The sequence below is a fragment of the Lissotriton vulgaris genome, chromosome 1_1, assembly GCF_964263255.1.
Source record: "Lissotriton vulgaris chromosome 1_1, aLisVul1.2, whole genome shotgun sequence".
Taxonomy (NCBI): domain Eukaryota; kingdom Metazoa; phylum Chordata; class Amphibia; order Caudata; family Salamandridae; genus Lissotriton; species Lissotriton vulgaris.
Window position 1 is genome coordinate 815,575,306 of NC_141685.1, and position 12,417 is coordinate 815,587,722.

At 45.8% G+C, this 12,417-nt stretch overlaps 2 protein-coding genes across 6 annotated transcripts in view; both read left to right on the forward strand.

Moving 5' to 3' along the window:
- The window catches only part of C1_1H1orf21 (chromosome 1_1 C1orf21 homolog), a 404,852-nt gene that overhangs the window by 101,184 nt on the left and 291,251 nt on the right, over positions 1-12,417 (forward strand). The window lies entirely within an intron of this gene.
- Positions 8,150-9,758, forward strand: LOC147747943 (uncharacterized). Its single transcript, XM_086926443.1, has 3 exons — positions 8,150-8,695; positions 8,799-9,026; positions 9,120-9,758. Exons 1-3 carry the CDS (start codon positions 8,150-8,152, stop codon positions 9,756-9,758), a joined length of 1,413 nt encoding a protein of 470 aa, XP_086782569.1.

Below are 12,417 nucleotides of genomic sequence, written 5' to 3' on the forward strand. Positions count from 1 at the left end.
AGAATCACAACAGCCCTGTACTCTTTATGAGGACAGGGTACTAAGCACAAACCAAATCCCTTAGGAAAATACTTCAAGTGCACAATTAAAACAAGTGTCCGAGGACACGGAAAGTTTAAGGTCTCGGGCGGACCCGATAAGGCAAGTCGGAAGCGAGGGACTCGGGACCCTAGAGTAAAGAGGCTATGCAGGCACCGAAATGCCGAGTTACCTAGCCACGAGGGCTGCGGCTGCACAAGTCTTACAGGCGTCGGGGTCTTCGCTGACGAGCCAGGAGCCGGAAGAAAAAGAGTTGCTGGCCGGCGACCAGTGATGAATAGTTCGTAGAGATCCAAGCCTGGATCAGAGATCGTTGATACCTGAAAGCAGAGGGAACCAAGTTCGTACTACTAGCCAGTAGTCAGAGGGTACCAGGAGGGCACCGGTTGGCCGTCACCTCGACCAGGTGAGTGGGCGACGCTAGGCTCTGCAGTCTCACGGACCAGGAGGCGTTATCGGCGACCACGGTGGACGTGCGAGCTGTCCCACGAAGGATGATGCTGTCGGCGTCGCTGGGCCCAGGATGGGACAACAAGCCTTGGCAGATCTCAGGGCCACGTGGTGGGCCTAAGATGGCGTCTTGAGTGGACCAGGAGGGCCCGGGGTGCTTCTCGCAAAGATGGAAGCAAGGGCCAGTCTGGAGCAACCAGACCAGCAGTGTTGATTGTCGGATGTCGTCACAGAAGGGCACAAGCCAGCGGCTAGTGACCAGACAACGTGCTGAGCAGCGAGCAGAAGGGCCCCACGCAGATCGTGGAGATGCTGGGAGACTGCACTTCGGTGCTGGAGCGGCTCAGGGTCGGGGCTTCTCGGACCCCAGAGCACTCACCAGAGAATTGCTTCGATGGTCGTGCTGGTTAAGAGCGTGCAGGTTCTGATGATGGCCGGTCCCTCGAGGTCTCGTCGCACCCGCAGATCACAGCTGAGCTGATGACGTGGGTAGAGGTCAGAGGTGCCAGGGAAGCCGGTTTTCGTCGAGCTGGGCCGTCGGATCCTTGAGGAAGGACTTGCAGCAAACCGCAGAGTTCTTAGATGGTGCCCGCTGATGCAGGGTGACTACTCCTTAGTCACAAGGGAGAAATCTTGAGAAGAGTCTTGAGTGTCCTTTCGTAGAAAGTAGTTCTTGATTCAAAGATGATCTAATTTGGAAGGGTCCCCGCTCCGGTCTTTATCCTAAAGAAAGGGGTGGGTACATGACTAGGTCCTGCCCTAAGGGTGGGACCAGGAAGGGGGGTAGTTACACCCCTCTCCCCTGCCGGACTTTCCCCAGGCCAGGGCTGGCGCCCCTGGAACTGGTTCTGACCGGCAGATGCGTAGTGAGCACCGGGGTGCCACTCCGCAGTCACCTTCTCGCAAAAGCCCTACCTACCCAGAATACACAAACCCTGTCTGGGACGGTGCGAACACCGCCCTCGACAGGAAACCCTTTGTCCAAGCTCTCCTCGCTGGAAGGACTCCCAGCAGCAGGAGGTCAGACTCGTGTCTGTGGTGGCAGCATCCATTTTGTGGAGCTGAGGCTTTAGTTAACTTTAACCGGGGTTCACAGTTACGTACATGTCGTGTCCCTCTAGAAGGGCGGAATGCTAACCTCGTCGCCAGAGTTGGTGAGAGGGCAGCATCCCGATTCGTATGACACCTTACTCGACATGTCTTGATAACGCGACACCGAAGTTACCGATGTGGTACGCGTTATCATGGAACAGCCATTGGGTCTTGATTCCGCAAGCTGCAACCGGGCTCGGCTCGGGCCAGAGCCTAGTTCACACGAGCCCACGCACTCTGCCTTCAGGATTGTCAAGGCCTGCCATAGGAGTGACTGATAGGAACTCGGGTGTCCATTGTATGGTTAGATATAGAGCTACTATACCTAAAGCAAAGGGTGATTACACGACTTTGCCCCAGCTGTCATGCAGCCAGTTGTGTCAAATTTAGGAGGCCAGCCAGGGGTGGCATAATACATGCTGCAGCCCCTGGCGGCCCTGGGTACACCTATGCCCTGAGTTACAGGGTCTGATAAGGTGGCCCAGTACCAATTGGAAATGCACCTAAGGTACATGGAATCCATTTTAAAGAGAGAGCAGTAGGCCTGGGGTCCTGATTGGCAGGATCCCAGGTCGACTATGTCAAAAACCAGCTAAAACACAGGGCAAAAAGTTGGGGGCAACCATAGTCAGGAGGTACCTTCCTACAGGCTGGTTATGTTGTTGCACTCGTCCTGCATCAAACTTTCACAGCCTCACCCTCCAAATACCTTCCACAGCTCTTGAGGTTGGACTCCGGGGTCTGCTAAGGCACCCTGTGTCCAGGATGCAAGTGAAGCCCAGCCGCGTCCCTCCTGAGAGTTTGCTCTTTTGGACATTTGCAAGTGTGGGTTGTCTCCTGCCTCTGGCAGCAGGGTGTGGATAGGGTGTGCAAATTACAATGATAAGCGAGTGTATCCTGACACTGATGCTTAAACTTATACGCAGAGGACTCCAAACCTGGCAATATGAAATAAATCAAGCATGTGAATGAATATATGAAATGTCAATGCTGGAAAAATCTTAAGAACCTTAGTCGGCCACAGAACAGAAAAAACTAGAATCGCCTTGCCGAAGCTAAAATGAAAGAGGCTCAATTATTACATAGCATAATATTTATTATAGTGTGAAACGTCACACAAAGGCTGGGTTCCCTTCAGGTTTAGCCCTTGAAAGCTCAAGGTCTATGTTGGCTCATCTCTTGGTCTTCATAATGTGTTGTTCGAAAAAACTTTCTTAGATTGCGATGTTTACTGTTTTTCTTTCGTAAACGAGATTGTCGAATTCACTAGAAAAGATGCCCAGATTTTACCATTTAGAAGACAGCTTAACTCTGTTTGTTTTTTTTTTTTTTGGATGATCGATTTTAATGATTTTTGGAAAGGAAAGTTTACAAAAAGAGAAATTAACATTGCAGCACAGATTCATCAAATCATCATAGTTAGCTTAGAATAACCTGTCCATATGGACAGTGCTTATAAATGCGTAGAAACTACAAACCACATTGCGTGTCCAGTGTTACCAAAGAGAATGCACAGACAGAGATTTTGTCAACCCAGTTATTGCAACCATTTGCTCCATACAGATCATGGTTCTTTTAACAACACGAAGTATAATCTTTTTACAAACAAAAAAAACCTCCAAGCTGCTTTCAGACCATACATGTTTATTGGCGATCCATAAAATCTGGTCCAGTTAATTGTTGCAGATGTAGTTGCAATGCATATTTGCAATTATGTTAGCTGGTAAATAAATTATTTTTGTACAGAATCTGCACCAGGGGCTGGCACAGGGGTTTTAAATTCCACCCGGGTATGGCCATTTACTATCTGATGTAAACAGCTTGCATTCCATCAATGAAGTGCCACGTTCCTGTACTGCTTAAAAAACGACTAAACGTGTATCAACCTGTATCAACAAGGGCTTGGGAATCAAACGTAAGTTCACAACAGCGCACATGCTGGCCTATCAGAAGAGAGCATTCATTTGACTGGAGCTGCTGTTCTTCACAACAAAGCCTCTTAACTGGTCAAGTTGTCTCTGCTTTTCTGTGAGTGCAATATTTCAATTACATGGGGGTACTCCTGATTTATGGCGTCCTACAGGCTTCTTTACAATAACCCCATCCTAGGGGTGCTACTTCAAGTTTACCAGACCTTTTCCTTATGAAAATCCTCCCTAAATTGCGAAATACCGAATTGTCTACTTTTGGACAAAACATGAATTTGAAGGTCTCCCTGGTAATTGACTTCTTTGACAACTACTCACAACTTTTTCTTGCTACTTGTGTTTTTTTACATCCTTCAACGATATTCGCACATTTTACTCGCATCGGCACAACCGATTGTATCAACCCTGTTTTGTGTGGTTTATCCATTGTGTTGATTAATCACTTACTGCTAACTGATGCAGAGACAGTTGTTTACTTGGTCCTCAATCAAATAATTTACTAATAAGTAATGGGAAATTCATCATTTATTAATTTACTATTGTCCTGCTGAAATTGGTGAGCTTAGTTTTAAATACATTTTCTATTTTTTTTCTTCAAATAAATCCAAACGAGGGCTCTGCTTCTCAGAAATGCAGGGCCACCCTTTTCTCAGTATTTGTTACTACCTGGCTGTAGAGAGACGCGCGACAGGCATGCTGTGCGCTAGCAATGGGGGTGATGGATAATAGGTGGTCACGGCTGCTTTGGATATTAGCCTACTTGACACAGAGCCCAGTGGTTTGCCATCTGTGAACCAGAATCCTAGGGTGCCAAGAAAGAGGTTGTATGAGGTTAATCTCCCTAGCGGGCCCTGCCTCCACCCTCCCGCCACTATACTTGCATGAGACCGGAAACCCACAGCCAGTACAACTGATGGCCACAGGCAGTGACATCCAAATAGCCTGATCTCAAGTGAGGTCTCTGGCCACCACAGTTAGCAGAGGGGACCTACATTTGGGTGTGGGCAGACTGCGGCCGGGGAATAGGTGGGGGCGGGACTCTTACGCTGCCGGCACCTCGGGGGTAACTTATTTTGTTTCATTGACTAGCCTTGATCATATCACTGACACTTCATTCATAAGCCGTTTAGAGTGCTGGGGAAGCAGCTGTCAGTCACTTAAGTTAGTTAATTTGTTTGTCATTAACACTGGCACGGGACGTCTTCCCTTCGAAGCCAAAAGCCCCAGATGCCACATTTGGCTGGTCAACTGGTGCCTGCCTCCAGAGAGACGAAAACGATATTAGACCATTATGTAATAGTAGTTTCTATTTTTAAACCTAACAAAGGTGCCAAGTTTATATTCAGTAAGAGCTTTGTTTGTCGTGCCAAGAGACCACGTGGGACAGTACACCCTCATTAGGATGTATAACAACAAAGTGCATGCCTGCATAAAAACAGGGAACTCCGCATCCTGATCTTAAAGACGAGCTGATCAAGGGTTTACATAGACTGTAAGCCTTATGTTAGGTGTAAGTATCCGATGTAGGTATGAATAATTGTATGGAATTCTGTAAACCGTGGAGGTGTGGCAATAATTGTATGTTTAAGGACACACATTTATTTATTGCATTGCGCTCTTTCTTGAGCAATGGTACTTTTACCGCTGCATTACTAATGGAAAATAAATCTGAAGAAATAGTGGGGCATGATGAGCCAGCCCCCTCTGACAGTGAGTAACCAAGGCATGCATTTCCTGCCTTGCTTTGAAGATCTGGCTCTGCAGCCCAGTTTGAGGATGAGCCACATACTCTTTCCTGCCGCTAGATCGTTTTGTAAACGAAAACGTAAGCAGCATTCTGCAAAACAAAGTTTTTATAACATAGAAGGACCATTTACTGCATGACACATGTAGGTTTTTCTCCGGTGACCAACTCTACAGTTTAAATTGAATGGAGATCACGGAAAGAAACCAACCATTTTCAGAGGGACCAGGCAGGCTCTGTTGTGATGACACAGGCAAACGCAGGCATGCAGAACTATAATTCCATGCACTCTGGGTTTAAAGCCAAGCACTTGTCTTTGCAAGTGCTTAGTGATTGTAATGTTGATGGTATTGTGGTAGTGGTGGTGTTGATATGGGAGTGTTGATGGTGGAGATGTGGTAGTTGTGGGACTGTGGAGTTGAAGGTGGTATGTTGATTTTGTTGGTATTGTGGTTCTGGTATAGGCGGTGGTGTGGTATTATTGGTGATGGTATTGGCAAGTGTGTTGGTAAAGGGATCTCCAACCTTTCCTGTAATAGCAGCTAGTTATGTTTAATAACTATCAGCCCGAGCTAATAATAATAGTAGTGTTATGATAGTGCCCACATCAGACAAGATTTCATTAGTGGCCACTGAATGCAAGATTGCTAGTAGTGATCCCCTCGGTGCATCAAACGGGGTTGCCAGCTGTAATGCAAAAAAATAGCTTTGTCAATTTTGGATGTCTCTACATGGGTGAAATACATGACAGACACAGCAGCAGTGCCCCTGGCACCTGGGTAATGATATTGGTAATAAGAATAGTGTTATTTGTTTTGGAGGCATAGTATTGGTAGTGGTGGCATTTAGATTGGTGGTATTTATTTTAATTTTATTTTATTTTTGAGTTTTATAGAGTGCGAACCAGCCCCGTGAGGGTATCAGAGCGCTTTATTGGATTGACAGGTGGTAAAAACAGTCTTAGTCGGGTGTATACAATTGGGATAAGAACAGTTAGATGCATTATACAAGGAAAGAAGGAACAAGGCAGTGGCAGATCTCGGATACAGTTGGGATAAAAACAGGTAGATATATTATACGGGAAAAACAAGCTGTCTCAATTTCCGGGTGGGATGCCCAGAAGTGCCGGGTAGGTATCATCCAGAAGAACCTTGGGTAATGCAGTAATATTTGTATTTGTGGTGGTAGTATTGCATGTAATTTGCCACGTAAGTGTAATATTTGAATGTACTTTCGAGATGTAAAATAGTTTCTCGTATATTCCAGTGGAAGCACTCCGTGGGAGGTGGGTTGATACAACAAATAGCCAATAGCGTGAGCTGAGTAAAATAAATACTCCTCTGGGTGTCTCCTGAAAATGTCAGATGTAATCTTTTCCACGTTATATTTCCAGAATGCAAAGATGTGTTGACTGGGGGTGTTACGATAGCATGGGGTGATATTGCAGTACCGGATAAGGTATATCACCTTTGAAGGCCTGAAGAGAGAGAAAGAACCACACACTTTTTTTTGCTCTCTTTCCGCTATGACTTATACGTTTATTATTACTCCATGGCAGAAATGCAATGGAAAGGGACTGCTCCTTAGATTGGCTGTTGAGGGGCCTGTGAACATCTTGAGGCCTTCTGGCAATGAATCAAGTAATGGGTGGCCCCGCCCGAGCCAGCGCTTTTTAATCATGGGGTCCACTTCTGGATAGCATTCCACGCTGTTGTTTTTGGCCCATTCTCGAATGAAGCCGAGGTATTTTGAAATAGATCTTGAACCAGCCCCAAAGGCGCAGTCCAGTGCGAACTGTTGCCAACGGACTTTCAGATATGGTCAAAAATGACAGTACGATTTCCCAAACCCGAACTAAAACCTGCATTCAATTCAACATTTTAAAGGACTTGGAGCTTGCAGTGTAATCTTACGCAGCCCCTAGAAGCCTAGAAGTACCACCCAAGTCTTCCTGAATGAGAAGACCACTTCGCGTAGCCATGGAGACTGATTGTAGTTCACGAGCTCCAGACCGGTTCCACATTTATCATTTGTGCTTATACACGTACTTACTGCCATTTTTTGGGCGGGGGGTACATTCACCCATGCTCTAAAACTTACCCCAAAACTCAGTTTAAAGTGCCACTACATTTAAATTCAGGCATGATTCTAAGCATTTCTTGGAACCGTTAAAAAACATAGGTCGCCATACTTCACATATTTACTCATCACTGGCTGGTTGCAGGATGATCTGTGAAGTGGCTGGCTGTAGGGGCAGTGTGGTTGTCATGGGGAAAGGTTTTTTGTTTGTATTTGTATCAAATTGTTTAATCAACAGACTGTACAATAAAATCTTGAATAATTGGAAAGGATTTTCCATAAATGACATAATCGATAGCAGGCATTAACTGTGTTCGGTAAATAATAGAAAGCCATATTAGTAGTATATAGTGATACCTTCACTTCAACTCTGGTCTTAAATTTGACAGTTCCAGCCAGGAGTTTAAGACTAGGCCTGTCATATTTAAGACTAGACCCATCACATTTAAGGCTAGGCCTAGTCTTAAACTTGTGTGTGGAAAATTTGACTGCTCTGGCTGGAAACACTGGCCTTAAATTTAACAGGGGCCGGGCCTTAAAAGGTGGGTGGCTGAGGCCTAAAAAAGTGATGGGTCTAGTCTTAATTATGACAGGCCTAGTCTTAAACTTCTGGCCGGAAATTTGACTGCTCTGGCTGGAAACCCTGGCCTTAAATTTAACAGGGCCGGGCCTTAAAAGGTGGGCGGCTGAGTCATAGGGGGGTGTGTAGTTTTGTTTTGGAGACATAGGCGTGGCGGAGCCGTCAGAATACATATAAGCCGGTGTCAGGAGCCTGGTATAGCAAGCAAGCAACCGCTGGACTACGTGAAGGAGCGCCATGGCAGAAAAGAAGAGCTACAACCCATTGGCGAGAAAACACTGGGTTGGTGGCTCACAGACCCCCATCAGTAGCTATTACAGAACCATAAGCCCTTTGGTCGTGGACGAGAATGCTCAATCAGAAGAACCTAAGGATATGGGTTGCGACGTTACTGCTTATGGCTGTGGGTTTGCTAAGCGCTTTGGCGCCCCTGGTTTCAAGGATTGGCGGTGTCCGCTGTCCCCGATTAAGAGCGACAGCAGCTCTAGCGAGGGTTCGAGTGGCGACTTGACTGTTGAGCAAAGCATGCTCTTGGAGTCGGAGGATGCGGAAGACACCATAGTTCCGCCTAATACACCCGTCTATGAAGACGTGGGTTTTCGCGAGAGTCTTTTTCCTGAGAATGTCCCTGTTCAAAAGCTTGATGCAAACGTGGAAGCTGAGGGAGCATCGGATGTTATTCCCGCCTCTCAAAATGTCAGAACCGCGGCTGATGGGGCATCGCAGGATATTAACAACTCTCAAGATGGCAGAGCCGCCGCCGAGGGTGGTGAAAATGTGGGGGTGAGTCAAAATGTTATGAGCAGCCATTTATCATAAGGCTGTATTTTATTTCTACAACTATCGAACGCTAATATTTCGTTTTTTTTGTTTGGTGACCCTCTAGAGAGCAGAACCAGTGGGGTGCACTTACTTCATAATGCACAAAGAAAATGAAACTATGCCCCCTCCTAATACACACATCTATGAAACCATGGATGTTCAGAAGGCTATGAGTCCTACGAAGGTAGTTGTGCAACAGCCTGATACAAGCGTTGAAGATGAAGGGTCCCCAATGGATGTTACCGACTCTCAAGATTTCAGAGGCGCTGCAGAGGGTGGTGAAAGTGTGTGGGTAAGTAAAAAATGTTAGGCGTAGACCCTTTACATGAAAGTTTGTTGTCTTTCTACCGCTAACGGGGTGTCAATATTTGTCTTTTGAACCTAGGATGAAACACCGAAAAGAACTGAGGCCCAGGGGCAGACTGCAAAAGGTCGCAGCTTGAATCTGTCCTGTATATGCTGTGCAAACCAGACTGGAAGTTCCACAAAGCCGAGTTCACCTCCGCCCATGGAATGTGAAGATGGTTCTAAGAACGATGAGTTTGTAAAAGCAACGGCGTGGTTCCCCAGAGACACTATAGCTGGTGTCAAAGGTTTCGCAGCTATAGTTGTACGCGCTTGTGTCAAACGGGACTATTACAACATGTGTTTCGGCCACCGTATTAGGGACCCTCAACAGGAGGCGCACGAGTGTCTAGCCGATTCATACAGAGACCGAATGATACGGCACATATGTAGTTTGCTTGATCCGTACAAGATGTATAAGCTGCTAAGGGTGGTGCACGGCCTGAGTGATGAAAATAATTTTGTCCACCCTAACATGTTGAAGATCTTGATGGCAACAGTAAAGGAGATACGCTATGCCAACGACCCCTGCGCAAAACTGAGAGGCATGCCAAACGCCTGTGCGTGCTGTGACAGAAAAATGATAGAAAGACTTATAGAAAGGCGCATGTGTAATGTGTATCTAAAAAGCAGAAAAGTAGTGGCCCTCGCACCACAAAGGCTATTTTATAATAGATAAGTCCTGATGTAATGCTAAGTGCTAGCGTGTATTTAAAGTAAAGTAGTAGAATGTTACACCCAAAAAAGTATATGTGTTAAACCGTACTGACTACGCATACTGTGAAAAGATATGAAACCCCTTTTTTGTTTGTGATCTGGTAATACTCATTATTTTTTAATAAAATGTTCTTGCACAAAACAAGCGTCTTTCATTTCCTGTACTCTAATGACTGCTAACATGTCGGAGGGCCTGTTAAGAAAACTTTATTATGATACAAGCGGGGTTGGCAGCTTTGGAAGCGGCGCCGCTCTATATAGAAGGGCTGTGGCTGACAAGAAGTCGGTAAGCAGAGAAGCTGTGAAGACATGGTTATCAGGAGAGGAGGCGTATTCACTACATAAACCAGCCAGAAGACGTTTTAAGAGGCGTCCTACAATCGTTAATGCGTGTATAGATTATCAGTGGCAGGCGGACATAATCAGCCTTCAAGATACTGCAAAACATAACGACGGCGCCTGTTATATATTAACAGTCCTAGATGTGTTGTCCAAATACGCGTACGCAGAGGCGCTGCGTGATAAAAGTGGAGCTAGCGTCACGGTCGCTTTTAAAGCCATCTTCGATAAAGGACGTACTCCTCAAAAACTACAAACAGACGCAGGAAAAGAATTCTTAAACAAGTCATTTCAGAAATTATTAAAGCAGCACAATGTTCAACATTTTGTAACACACACGGAGGTAAAAGCAGCGGTTGTAGAAAGGTTTAACAGAACTTTAAAGTCTAAGATGTGGAGGTATTTTACGGCCAACAATACATACAGATACGTGGATGTTCTACAGGCTTTTTTAGCTGTATATAATGCTAGTTATCATAGGACCATCAAAATGGCACCTGAAGAGGTAACACCTAGTAATTCGTTAACTGTTTGGAGAAACTTGTATGGTCCTAACTTTGGGACAAAGGTGAAGAACTCTGTATTTAAAAATGGTGATCATGTAAGGATTTCAAAACTGAAAGGAGTCTTCACAAAGGGTTACCAACAGACCTTTAGTGATGAAATATTTATAGTGGAAAGTGTGGAGCTTAAGGAAGGGCTATATATTTACAGGTTAAAGGACTACGATGGGGAAACGGTGTCGGGATCCTTTTACAAGGAAGAGTTACAAAAGGTGCCCAATGATCCAAACCGTGTGTATAGGGTTGAAAAGGTTCTGAAAAGGCAAGGTACAGGTGCTAAGAGCCAGGCATATGTCAAATGGCGCGGCTGGCCTGAGAAATTTAACAGTTGGGTGTTGGCCAGCTCCCTGAAGGGTGTGTGAGCTAAAACCCGCTGCTACGATGGAGACTACACCCTTTTATATAACCTTACCATCCAACGCTTCTAAGGACATGTTCCCCAGCAATCAGATTTCTAATTACACCGTCAAATTGGCTAAGGCTGTGGACCTGAAGGGGGACTGGGAGGTTGCCCTAACAGAAATACAATACCCTAGAACATGGAATACATTTACAGCGGCCGAAGCCAAGTTTCACATCAAGAGGGAGCAGGACCCCATGGGCATACACGCATCCTTCCCGCCCGGCTACTACCCAAACATTACAAGCATTATCGAAGCCATCAACAAATCCATAGCCGCTATAGAACCACATCCGAATATTCATCTGACCCTAGATAATGTGAGAAGGAAGGTGTTTCTTAAATCCATAAATCGAAACACCCTGTTTAACTGCTCAGGTAAATTAAAAAGGATTTTAGGGACAGTACAACATGTGAAAAGCCCCGTGGAACAAGATCAAACGTGCCCCGATATTAATGGGGGGTTCTACACGCTCTACGTGTACAGCGATATTGTAGAGTCTCAGAGGATAGGTGATAGTTACTCGCCGTTGTTAAGGTGGGTGCATGTACAGGGTGATAATAATACCATGGTCAACATACAATTTAACAAACCCGACTACGTCGCAGTTTCTAAAAACCATTTTGACACTATTTCAATTATGATCTACGATGATCAGTCTGAGCCGGTGGCCTTTAAATACGGGAAAGTTATTGTCAAGCTTCATTTAAGGCCTAGACACGACAGAGGGTATTAGGCAGCCATCATGGTGGTTATGAAAACCTACGGAGATCCGTCTATGTACAGAGACTATTACAGAAGTCAAGCCGGTTATGGAGGACCACCGTACTTTCAAGGGTCACCCGTTATGTACGGGGCTGGATTAGGAGGATTCTTTAGGAGCCTGTTTAGAAGAGCTATGCCTTTCCTGAGAAGAGGCTATGAAATTGCAAAACCTCATGTTAAGGCGGCTGCCTCGAACATTGCCCAGGAGGTGGTGGGGTCTGTTACCTCGGCGGTTGCAGAGCGCATGAACAAGCAGCCTCAAGAAGGAGCTGGTTTGCTGTATAAGCCACGCTCTAGTGTCAAAAGGAAACGGGGTGTTTCCAGACGCAGGGGTCCCCCAGCCCCCTATAAAAAAAGGAGGACCGCTTCAAAACGTCCTCAGAAAAGAAGAGCTCCAAGACGGAAGAGAGCTGCAAAGAAGCGAACCGGCTCTAAAGTAAATATTTTTTAAAGCCTTGTAAGCACAGCCATGGCCTTCGTACATTGTGGATCTGGAGAGTGCGCCAAATCAGAGTTGGACTTGTTTAGTCTAAAGCCCACCCAGACAAGCATC